This window comes from Salvelinus fontinalis, chromosome 2 (genome assembly GCF_029448725.1).
Source record: "Salvelinus fontinalis isolate EN_2023a chromosome 2, ASM2944872v1, whole genome shotgun sequence".
Taxonomy (NCBI): Eukaryota; Metazoa; Chordata; class Actinopteri; order Salmoniformes; family Salmonidae; genus Salvelinus; species Salvelinus fontinalis.
Genome location: NC_074666.1, coordinates 57,045,299 through 57,058,320, shown reverse-complemented (window position 1 = coordinate 57,058,320; position 13,022 = coordinate 57,045,299). Strand labels below are relative to the sequence as shown.

The 13,022-nt window shown below is 42.6% G+C and overlaps 1 protein-coding gene across 2 annotated transcripts in view; it reads left to right on the top strand.

Annotated features, from left to right (window-relative positions):
* LOC129821875 (cyclin-J-like) overlaps positions 1-13,022 on the top strand; it is a 46,902-nt gene that overhangs the window by 4,039 nt on the left and 29,841 nt on the right. The window contains exons 1-2 of one of the 2 annotated variants that reach the window (XM_055879594.1): positions 8,071-8,482; positions 9,040-9,141. In XM_055879594.1, coding sequence (XP_055735569.1) covers positions 9,073-9,141 — 69 coding nt within the window. In that variant the 5' untranslated portion in view covers positions 8,071-8,482; positions 9,040-9,072. Of the gene's footprint in view, positions 1-8,070; positions 8,483-9,039; positions 9,142-13,022 lie in introns of those variants that run through there. The other variant, XM_055879602.1, reaches the window with a different exon arrangement.

The following is a 13,022-nucleotide window of genomic DNA, read 5'->3' as shown; positions in this document are numbered from 1 at the left end:
CACTGAAGACCAGGTCGGCCGAAGCATCTCTGCTCTGTTTGGGTATTTTGAACTTGTATTGGCATTACTACCCAGGTTATCAGACTGGTTGATATTGGGTCGGCTGCCTCTTTTCTCAATAGATTTTGCAAGGCTTTGGGGTGTGATATTTGTAAATCCAGTGTTAGGAATTTTGTCTTGTGATTCGTGGAGAGCTGTGGCTTTGGTTACATATCCCTTGGGGGTGGTGTAAAGTGAAGCTGTATCCACGACCTTCAGAAGTGCCGATGGGAACACTTTCTTCACAAACAGCTTTTCATGAGGCCCGGGTGCTCTGACCCCGCAGGCCTCTCTGTGGCTGACCTGGTCATACGCAGACTGCTGATAGAAGGACAGGAGACTGTCCTCTTGTCCCAAAACGGTGTCCCCTGCGTTTTTGAAAGACAGGTTGTAGGTATTTTTCACCAGCCTCCTCACATCCCTCACCACATGTACTGGGGCCTTGGCTTTAAATATCCCCTGTGTCCCCATGTTCCCAGACTGTCCCACAAACTTGACTTCTCCCCTGTCCCCCGTCTCTATCGCCTTTCCTGATACACCTTCAGGAATTAGTGGCTGCTGACTGACTTGACTGCCCCAGAGTGCATCAGTCCTCTGTAGCCCCTTAGGCATAGGGTTCTGTTGTTTATGGACCCCTTGCACCCTGTTGCATTCCTCTGGTGTGTTTTTCACCGGAGCCTGTTTGCCTCCAGATCTGCTTGAACCAGCACATGTGCTCCGCGTTTTGCCCTTTGCTGAGTCACAAGATAGTCTGTCCCCTGGGCTCCGGTTAGCGTACGGCAGAGCCCCATCCCTGGGGTTTTGCCTTTCTATTTCCTCACTCTCCAGAGTGGAGGCTATTTCAGCCCTCTTAGTGCTGGTGCTCTGAAACTCAGACCCTCCAAAGCTGCTCACGAGTGAAATGGAGTTCTGTTTGTAAAGCGACTTTTGGTGTGTGTTAGTGCTCGCAACCTGATGGTATTGGATTGAGTGACTCTGTCTATGTGAATCAACAGAGCTCATATCAGTTGTATTGATCTCTTTGGCTGCCAGAGGGCTCTGGTGACAGTTCTTACCGTTATTCTGGACCTCTAGAGGCGCGAAGGCTCCCTCGTTCACTTCAGAGTTTTGTAGATTCAGCTCACACTGCATCTTCTTTGACAGGACACTCTTGATGATACATGAGGCCATTTTGGTTTTTGTGGAGGTCTCGTCCAGGGACATCGACTTCTGGAGCCTCTGCTTTCGCTCGGCCTGAGCTGTCCTGTTCTCCGACTCCATCCCATGTGACTCCTGGCGGAAGGTTGCCGGGGTGCTGTGCTGACGCATGAACACGTCCCTGCGGTGGCTGGCTGTACTGGGTGTACATTGGACTTCATTTGTCACCTCTCCCTTATCGCTGTCTTGTGATTCCGCCGTGTTACGTCTCTTCAGTTGGATTTGCCTCTTGGGAACAGTTTTTGTTCCCCCTCTGTACACCTCACCCTGGTTTTCCATAGCCACATCAATGCATTCGAAGCTGCCAGTTTCTGAGCATGCTGTTGTGCTTTGGATGTTAGCTGAGACAACCGAGGACTGCTGGAGGGAGATATCATCTTCTGACCAGTCGCTGACTGTAGACGGCTGGGTCAAGGACCTACAGCTGGAGTTGTAGACATCCAAATAGTCTGCCTGGGGGCAGTAGTGTTTGCTGAAGGCCAGGTCTCTGTCTGCCTTATAGAACTTGGTGGACATGGTGGATGGCTCACCGCTGTGTTGTAGAACCCCTTGGAGCCGCCAGGTGCTTCTACAGCGTTTCTGAGGGAGCGGACTGAATCTCCAGGTGTCTTGATGGCTGTCCGTTGGCAAGCTCTGGGATGCGGGAGGTCTCTGCCGTTGGTGTTGCTGCCCGGTTGCGAGGGAACACTCTGAATAACAACACGCCGGGATTCCTGACTGCAGCTCGCCGACTGTGAGTGTCGAGATGCAGCTTGCAGGCGCTTTTCTATTCCTGGCTCTGAGTGACAGCTCAGTCTGCTCCTCTCTCTTGCTGGCCCCCATGCAGTTCAGCCCCAGCCCCTCCCCCTCGCCCTCCTGACCACCATCCAAGGGGGGGCTGCTAAGGAGTTTACTTTCAGTACCACAGATACTGGGACCCTTTTCTTGCTTTCTACCATATGTTGTGGAATCCTCATTTGGCTTTCTGCCAAAGTGTTCTTGTCCCCTGTCCTGGTTGTATTGGTTTACTTTTGGTCTGATCAAAATAGTCTTGGAGGTGAATCTGGGTTGAGAGGATCAGGGCCCCTCATTGGTGTCAGTATCAGTGAGGGCGCCAGCGACAGTGCCACTTAAGGTATCCCGTTTTTTGGATGCAGAAGTTTATCTGATGTTTCACCTGACCCGTCTGTACTCTTTCCCTCCTCTGTCAGGTTGGTTATACAGGGCTCAAGCAGTAGAGCAGCATCACCAACTTGAGGTAAAGGTGGTGTTAGCGGGGCTGAAACTAGAGGTTGGGGCTCAGGACACGGTTTGTCATTTGGTTCTTCCACCTCGCCAAAATCACTTAGTGAACATAGGGCAGTGCAGTAGGAACTTGTCGAATCACTGACGTCATCAGTTGGCGCCAACATCCTATCCTTCTCCTCCTCGTCAATGATATCACATAGAGAGGTTTTTCTGACATCTCTCTACTGCCACAGTGCTCTATTTTAAATGCAGTGTAGGATGCTGTCTTACTTCTAAGTCACACTCTTCATAGTTCTTCAGGGTTCAAAGCTTGATTCAGTCAACGTTTCTTTGTATCCAGAACCTAAATCAGAATTACAGAAAGAAAAAACATTATTATTCAAATGTACATGTTGATGCCTTTGAATGAGATGAAATTACATCCTAACATGCAACTACACAGTTTTTAATCAAGTTTTGTTTATGGGCAATTCAATGCTACCAGAGTGATGCTGAGACTAAGATTTTTCAAATGTATGTCAAACAAAAACCAATAATTGCAAAGTTAAACCATACAACTGTATATACAAGGACTACTTTTAACTATTTCAACATTTTTTTTTTTTACAAAAACACATTTACTTGAAGAACAGTGCAAGAACAGTTGGTAACAACAATTTTTTAAAGTAGTTCTTGTGAATGTCTGTATATACAGTACCAGTCAAACGTTTGGACACACCAACTCATTAAAGGGGTTTTCTTCATTTTTACTATTTTCTACATTGTAGAATAATAGTGAAGACATCACAACTATGCAAATCTCAACATCAGCTGTTCAGAGGAGACTGCGTGAATCAGGCCTTCATGGTCTAAATTGCTGCAAAGAAACCACTACTAAAGGACACCAATAATAAGAAGAGACTTGCTTGGGCCAAGAAACACAAGCAATGGACTTTACACTGGTGGAAATCTGTCCTTTGGTCTGATGAGTCCAAATTTGAGATTTTTGGTTCCAACCGCCGGGTCTTTGTGAGACGCAGAGTAGGTGAACAGATGATCTCTGCATATGTGGTTCCCACCGTGAAACATGCAGGAGGAGGTGTGATGGTGTGGGAATGCTTTGCTGGTGACACTGTCAGTGATTTATTTAGAGTTTAAGGCACACTTAACAAGCATGGCTACCACAGCATTCTGTAGGTATACACCATCCCATCTGGTTTGCGCTTAGTGGGACTATCATTTGTTTTTCAACAGGACAATGACCCAAAACACCCCCCCCCCCCCCCAGGCTGTGTAAGGGCTATTTTACCAGGAAGGAGAGTGTTGGAGTACTGCATCAAATGACCTGGCCTCCACAATCACACGACCTCAACCCAATTGAGATGGTTTGGGATGAGTAGGACCGCAGGAGTGAAGGAAAGGCTGCCAACAAGTGCTCAGCATATGTGGGAACTCCTTCAAGCCTTCTGGAAAAGCATTCCTCATGAAGCTGGTTGAGAGAATGCCAAGAGTGTACAAAGCTGTCATCAAGGCAACGGGTGGCTACTTTGAAGAATCTCGAATATATTTGGATTTGTTTAACACTTTTTTGGTTACTACATGATTCTATATGTGTTATTTCATAGTTTTGATGTCTCCCTTATTATTCTACAATGTAGAAAATAGTAAAAATAAAGAAAAAACCTCGAATGAATAGGTGTGTCCAAACTTTTGACTGGAACTGTGGTTGTATGGTTTGTTTAACTTTGCAATCATTGGTTTTTGTTTCACATACATTTTAAATAGAAAAATCTGATTCTCAGCATCACTCTATCACCGCCTAATTGCCCTCATCTTACTTTCCTAATCTATTTTTGTATATCAAAATGTAAAAGTATCAAATAAAATGTATCTGGGTATTTTAACAGTAAATGTGTATTATCTACATTATCTTTGAAACCTCTATCAGGGTTGTGAAATTTTGTGAAAATGCAGTTATTATGTACGTGAGATTCGGAAGGTATCTGATCTGACTTGTGGGAATTCTCCAGTTGAACGTGTGTTTGTAGAAGATAGTGCTTGTTGAAAGTGTCTGCAAAAGTGAGACCATCTGACACTTCCATTAAGACATCTATGATCTAGCTACCTTCATGTGAACTAGAAGGAGGCCCCCCTCATGTCAAGTCAGCCTGAGCCCTCTGACCAGATCCTAAAGCTCAGCCTGGAGAAAACTCTTCACACATCAACCACCACTCCAGTCAAATCCCCCTCCAACAAAACCTGAAACAAAAGAACCATACACCTTTAAATGTCAAGAGATCTCAAATGTAACAAAAAAATAGAAGAACAAATCACCAGGCCAACCAAAATAAATGGATGACTGTCTGACCTTCTTTTCTCTCCTCCTGAGGTTTGGCCTGGGGCTATGTGGTCCAGGCCCAGTGGGAGCTGAAACGACGGCGTGGCAGTTAGCTCTAGCAGCAGGTGCTGGTTGGGTTGTACTGGAGCTGAGCATACCACTGGAATCCACCTAGAATGGCCAGCGTACTCACAGTCACAGGGCTGGCTATAAATAGCCCCTGCAGTCTTATAACACTATCATCAGTGAGATAGGCCTGGGGTTCTGTGGGTGCGTTGCGCGGGGAAGTGCTGGGCCACTAAATGGCTCCTGTACATCGAATCTGTGTTATTTGATGGTGGGGATACTGTAGGTATAGGAGGAACCTATAAGTTTCCTTAATAGGGTCGTTCCACAAAATGAGTTCCTTTTGCATCCCTTTGATATTTTAGGTTGAAATTGTTCACCAATATATTGAATTTGAAAAGGCTGTTATATTAAATGTACTTCCCATTTATACAGACCACATGGGGAGGGGGGTTCAGGTACTAAGTTGTAAATATAGAAAAAAAGAGTTGCCTCGTAATGTGTATGTATCTTTCAAATCTTGGAATGTTCTCAAACCATTGCTGTCCGTGATATCGGCAAGGGTATGGATTCCACATTTGGACCGTCATTGTAAATAAGAATTTGTTCTTAACTGACTTGCCTAGTTAAATAAATAAAATTCAATAAAATAACAAATAAATATGGCAACAGACTGACTTAAAGATTACATTTTTTAATTAGGGGGATACAAAAGGCCGCCCAAAAAAATCGGATTTTTAATATGAATAAAGACTTGCCAAAGTGCCAAAAATCAGCATTTTGGTTTGTCCCCCTGTCAATCCTGAGTCACTTCTGGGAAGTTTTTTTTAACCCACTTAATCACAAAATTTCTCCAAGTTTCACCATCATTTAAAAGCCCTAGTTATTTTGTTGCTTTGACAGTCATTTCTGAAGATTATTATTTATTTCTCTCCCTTGTTTTAATGTCACCCTGTTATGTGAACTGCACTCTCATTTTAATATGGTGAAAACTATTCCTTTTAAAATATTTAAAAAAAAGAAACATTGAACATCTAATAGTCAAATCATAGAGTAATAGCAGGTGAGCTGGTTCTACGCTTTTTTGCAATTTTCTGGTATTTTGTGGTGGAAAACTGAGCGGGTCGAGCATAACACATAGACCCTGTTACCCATAGATGGACAGGCTAGAAATGTTTTAACAATTCATTTTTTGGGGTGAAGCTTACATTCAATTGCTACTCCTTGTTGCACACAACAAGCTTCCATTCTCCTTGTCATAAAGATATTTATGGCTGATTTAAGAAGAAATCGTCAGCCCTGTTATGGTCAACCCTGTTACTTTATTTGGCACTTAATAGGAACTTACCATAGTCATACTTTTTTATTTAACCTCTTGAGATGGGAATACCTATTTTTATGAAGTTAAACATGTGCTCTTTATGACAGAATGTTAACATTTTGTGAAATTAACCTAGTTTTCTTTTACCAAGTTACACTTCTCAAAAGGCACTGAATCGGTGAAACAGCCCAGAACTTCGATTTTAAGTTGATGTAATAATGAATAAATATATACGTAAGGACACACAGTGGGCACACATAGATATATTAACTTTGATAGCTATAGTATAAGTGTTTCATTTTTGCATGTTTTCTGCAAGTTTTTGTCTTATCGACTGTTGTTGTAGCAGCGCTGATGCGGGATCATGAATCAGCAGTTGAGAAATCCCCCTGTGTTAAATGTGTCATGGTGCTGTGCCAAACGTCCCTGCTGTGCCATGCGCCTGATGGGACACTACCATACCAACCATACCAAGAAGACAGGGAATGGACATTTGGTCCAATTTACCAAGGCAGCGCCAAATAGTTTGGTGGCATGGCATTCACAGCATTTCAATAAGCTATCCGGTATTGCTGTGTGTGCTAAAGCCTCACTCTGCTAGATGTCTGTGGTGTGCATAGCCCCAGTCCCTGCATATCAGCTGGGATCAACTGTAACACTATGGTGTTAACTTATGTGTTTGTATAAGGCTGTACCCTGTCTGGGGTGACTGAGGTGGTCTGTATGTGGGAATGGCCCTACAGTGATGGACAGGGTATGATTACTCCTGCATTCTTCACGCCTTATTAGTTTGCATGCACTCTTGCACTCTTCTAAACAAATACAAATTTGAACAAATTTCATCAAATTATGCAGACCTGGTCAAATGGAAAATACCTGATACATAACCCTACAGATCATAAATGTTTAGGCTTTAACAGTCACATTCTGTTAAAGGTCCCCAAAGCACACACATTACTGGGTCGCTTGTCTTTTCAGTTCGCTGCAGCTAGCGACTGGAACGAGCTGCAACAAACACTCAAACTGGACAGTTTTATCTCAATCTCTTCATTCAAAGAATCAATCATGGGCACTCTTACTGACAGTTGTGGCTGCTTTGCGTGATGTATTATTGTCTATACCTTCTTGCCCTTTGTGCTGTTGTCTGTGCCCAATAATGTTTGTACCATGCTGTGTTGTCATGTGTTACCGCCTTGCTATGTTGTCGTTTTAGGTCTCTCTTGTCGTGATGTGTGTTTTGTCCTATATTTATATGTTATTTAAAAAATAATAATCCCAGCCTCCGTCCCCGCAGGACGTATTTTGCCTTTTGGTAGGCCGTCATTGTAAACAAGAATTCGTCCTTAACTGACTTGCCTAGTTAAATAAAGGTTAAATCAAAAATAAATATGGCAACAGACTGTGCAGTCATGGAAAATATGTATGTTGTTGCTGTAGAAATCCAAACAAATCACCCCCCCCCCCCCCCCCCCCCCCCCCCCCCCCCCCCCCCCCCCCCACTCCCACACGAACATTTACTCAGCAATATCATGAAAGTATCTCTCTAAAAACACAATAAAGTATGTCCAGGATGATGAAAATTAATCCATTGCAAACATCGATTAGTTCATGTGCCACCTGTTGGTCAAACAGAGAAATGGCATAAGATTCATAATGTGGAAGCATAATGAATTATAATGCCATTGTCCTACACACATGGTCTGATTGCATTGACACACTGATGCAGGTTTTGGTGTAATTCCTCTAGTTCACAAAAAATAGGATATAGATTATTATTATTGAAACATATTATAATAAGTTTGACCAGACATATAGGCCTACGACTTCTACCACCATCGTTCAATAGCTTAATGTATTTTCAAATAGGCCTGATCTCCCAGACTATAAAACACGAAGTTCAAATCCTGTAACAATGTAGCCTACAAGTATGGATGTTACATAGAATATCCACCCCAATATTATTTTAGTTGACGGTGCTTTCTTTATATGCAGAGACCATTCCAGTTTTTCTCCATACTAAGAGGGCGAGCGGCGTGTTGTCTGACCGAGTTCCATTGAGAGCGAGGATCACATCACAGGGGGCGAATGAAGAGGGGCGTAAATAAAAACAAACATAATTCAACCACAATATCCTGGTCTTTAGGTTTGAGTTCATGGGTTTGTGACGATTAAACTAAGAGTTGGTTATTTTGCTGATATTTTCCTGTTGGGAAACTGTCGGCGAAGGATTTAATCTCAGATTACGGCTGGTCTGAAACAAAGGGGTCGGGGACTCCGGAGTGTTGCAGTGTTCAGTGGTAAAAGCAGGTTGAAAGGTAACGTTTTAATAGATATTAGCCTACAAATCCAGCATATAACTAGTTATGCACGTTGTAAACTAACCTTTCCAACAGTTTCCGTTGTACAGTCATGTTGCGTTGAACAATTCTCAGAAATATCCGATTGGTAGTTCATAACTTTCTAGCGGTTAGGTGAATTGCCACGCGTGGTAAATTAAGCCTAGTAACAATTTATGTGGACGAAGCCGGCAATTTACATGTATCTGAACATTAGCATACCTTTTGCAATACCGATTGTGAGTGAGGTGTTTGCTTTTTAGATTGGCTAATGTTGTAGGGTAGCCTACATATTCGTTTAATTACCCAAGTGTATGCGTCCAACATACTACTATGACAGTTTGAGTGCATTATTTTGCTGCAAAATCCAAATGATTTGGGTACCACTGAAATAACGCATTAACTCATACAACAATTCAAGTTAAACGTGTCAGTTTTCCTACATTTGCCATGATGAATGAGATGATGCCAGTGATGTAGAATCGTTTGGACAGGGATCTAATCAGTTTCTGGACACTGCTTGATGTTTTCCTCAGGGTGGACCGTGGGCACGACTCACTACTGGCAAAATGGAACGGGAGGGGCAGTGGTGGAAGAGCCAGCTCGCTGCAGACATCCACCAGTCTTTACGAATAAAGGTGAACGTTTCATTCTTTGATGGTCCTTGAAATCTTTTTCATCCGCAGCAAACATGGTGCTTAGTTGAATTACACAAATACCGTAACAACAACAAAACAAACACTTTCCAGTCGTGGGCTCATCTATTCCTTGCTGTCTTCGATGCTAAAGTGTGAAATGTCACCTCCCCCTGTAACGATTGAGGTGGTTATCCCTGTCTGGTTATCAGAACCTCTACCACAGCATGAGACACATCTTATGTTAATGGTACACATAGATGCACTTATCTAACTCATTGTCTATTTTGTAGATCAGGATTTCCACCATCCATCAGGGATTGACACTTAATCTGTGAACAATAATAAACTCCAAAACGTCTTGGAATAGAGATTATATTGATCGGTCATCCTAAATGGTAATTTGTCAAATTGACAATGCTTATTTTGACCAAATGCTGGGCGTATGAGCTGATGCCTCCAGCTAAACTAAGAGGAGATCTGTGTTGTGTGCGGATGGGTGGAAGAGGTTTGTTTTAGGCAAACGCTGGGTTGTTGTTTGTCTGTGTTGACTGGATTAGGGAGCACAGAGAACCTGACTACTCCACTCTGCTGCTTTTTGACTGTAACACCAGTGTGTTACACTTAAGCAATAAGGCCCGAGTGGGTGTGGTATATGGCCAATATACCACTGCGTAGGGCTGTTCTTATGCATGATGCAACACGGAGTGCCTGGATACAGCCCTGGTTTATTGGCCATGTACCACAAACCCCCGAGGTGCCTTATAGCTATTGTAAACTGGTTACCAATGTAATTAGAGCAGTAAAAATAAATGTTTTGTCATACCCGTGGAATACACTTGGGAAATTGTGTTTCCATAGCTAGGGCTGACAGTGAGGACTTGTGAAGAGCAGCATCAACAACCTCGGCATAATTAAAACAGCTTCTTTGTGAGAAGGTGTAACCTCAGTTAGCCAATGTTATGTAAATGCCAGCCGAAAAGTACCAACTTAAAGCAGGTCCGCCGGAGCTATGGCTCAGTGAGACACGGGTGCCGGCCCGCGTAGATCCTCAATGGAAATGTGCCAACATGGCTCGCTCTGGCTGTTTGTGGTTGTTTATAGCCCGGCTGTATATCATGCCCACTTCCTGTAGGAACTGCTAAGTGGAAGCTCTTTGTATGTGGAGCGTTTGCTTTTATCCTGATTTCAGTACTGCTCTCTTGCCAAAGACTCAACATTGTTATACTGAACAAAAATATAAACACAACATGTAAAGTGTCGGTGCCATGTTTCATGAGTTGAAACAAAAGATCCCAGAAAGCTGATCAAACAGCAGGATCATTACACAAGTGCACCTTGTTCTGGGGACAATAAAAGGCCACAACACAATGCCACAGATGTCTCAAGTTTTGAAGGAGTGTGGAGTGTCCATCAGAGCTGTTGCCAGAGAATTTAATGTTCATTTCTCTACTATAAGCTGCCTCCAACGTCGTTTTAGAGAATTTGGCAGTATATCCGAGCAGCCTCACAACCGGCGACCACGTGTAACCTTGCCAGTCCAGGACCTCAACATTCAGCTTATTCACCTGTGGGATTGTCTGAGACCAGCCATCCTGACAGCTGATGAAACTGAGTAGTATTTCTGTCTGTAATAAAGTACTTTTTTGGGGAAAAACTCCATTTGATTGGCTGGGCCTGGCTCCCAAGTGGGTGGGCCTATGCCTGGCTGCGCCCTTGCTCAGAAATGTGAAATCCATAGATTAGGGCCAAATGAATTTATTTCAATTTACTGATTTCCTTATATGAAGTGTATCTCAGTAAAATCGTTGAAATTGTTGCATGTTGTTTTTATATTTTTGTTCAGTATAGATATGAAGTCCCTCTCGTCCTGCCTGTTATCCAACAGCTAACCTTAAACACATTGACCTAAAACAGCGACAGATAATGGGGCTGAAGTGATGTTTGACTTTATGCTGACATTCCTTGTTCATCGTGAAGGAAATCAATCTCCAGAGCTTTGATGTTGACACTTACACCACCCTAGTTTGAAATAATTTACATGCTGGCCAGATCTGATTTTATCACCAGCTATTCAGAAATAGAATGTGACAGGCGAAACCTCACACATAGTATTTTCTTCACTGAATAAATACTTCAGCAAATGGATGCATAAGAGCTAAACCAGGTGATTTTTCACAGGGACAGTGTAAAGTAACGCATTACAACTGGTCTTGTAACTGAAATTGACTAGTGTTTCCGAGTACTTGTACGTTTTTGAGGAATTTTGAAAGTCAGTAATTTACTTGAGTAAAATTTTATATAAATAACAGTGCTTCTACTCGAGTAGGATATCTCAGTACTCTTTCCACCCCTTTTTTAATTGCTTTGGATGTTTAAACCCTGTCAAACTGCAGCAACTTTGTACTTGTCCATATTAATTCTATTTTAAAACTAAACTAATTGGGGGGGGGGGGGGGTCCTTTACACGTACAAAGAGACAAGAACTGTGATTGAACAATAGAACTAACAGGTCTGAGGTTGCTTTACGCAGGCTTGCATCTTATATGCCTTTGCATCTGTAATTGAAAAGTTACTCACACAGTATGTCATCACTATGGTGTTGATTAATTAATTAGAGTCAACAAGTCCAGTCTAGTTTGGGATTGAAAAGGCCTAGGTAGCCTAGCCACCCAAAGTTTGAATATAAACCACATTTCATCACATTCACGTTTTCTATTAGCACAAATAAATGGGCCTGTTTTAGGCTATAATTACAGTACATAGCTTAGGCTATAAATACATGACGTTACTGCTTCGATTTCCCCTGGCCAGAGGGGATCAGATTACATAGGCTTCTCTAGGCTACCTGCAGCTGTGGTTTGTTATCAGTAATCTACAATTGATCAGATTGAAGCACAGATGAATTGTGCACGAGTTGACAAATCATGAGGAAAATTTATATAATTGAATGTGCACAAGACATCGCTCTACTGCTGTATATGTACAATTATAAACTGGGTGGTTGGAGCCCTGAATGCTGATTGGCTGACAGCCGTATTATATCAGGCCATATATCACGGGTATGACAAACATTTATTTTTACTGCTCTAATTACATTGGAATCCAGTTTATAATAGCAATAAGACACCTTGGGGGTTCGTGGTTTATGGCCAATATACCACTGCTTAGGGCTGTATCCAGGCACTCCTCGTTGTGTTTTGCATAAGAACAGCCCATAGCCGTAGTATATTGGCCATATACCACACCCCCTCGGGCTTTATTGCTAAGGTATATCAGTCACCAGTGACTTCATCAGCTGCCTGCTGCTAGCTCGCTTCGCTGACAAACACAGGGATCAAATTTTTGCTAGCTATCTGATGTTGGGCACTGCACTGATAAACAGCGTGTAGCTTCAGCTTGTAACTTATTTACGATAGTTTGACAGCTTGCTGATGAAGTTGTAGACATGTTCCCAGCGGTCAGTCCGTACTTCCGCATGTTTCCAAAGCACCAATCGCTACATCCTAACGTTGGTCGGCTAAAAGCAAAGCGCAGCAGCAGACTCGATAGGAGCACAGAATTTTTCCAACTTAATGACGATGACGTGCAGAGTGCTTATTTATATCCGTGGCAAATCATTTTAAAGATGCACACCTCCTACTAACGTAACAGCATTGTTGCGTAAAGTATTTGTCAAATTTTTATATTTCCCTTTATTAAGATGTTCAAGGCCTGTTGGTGGTAGTTCTTTGATAACTGCACTGTGGAAGAAAAAACTACTTTGTTTTTCGGTTAGGGGATTTTTTTCTAAAAGTTAATGTCCCAATTTTGTTAAAACGTTCATACCTGTAGTCTAAACGATAGTACTTTGCCCCTCTTTTTTCAATGCTTTTGTGTCTATT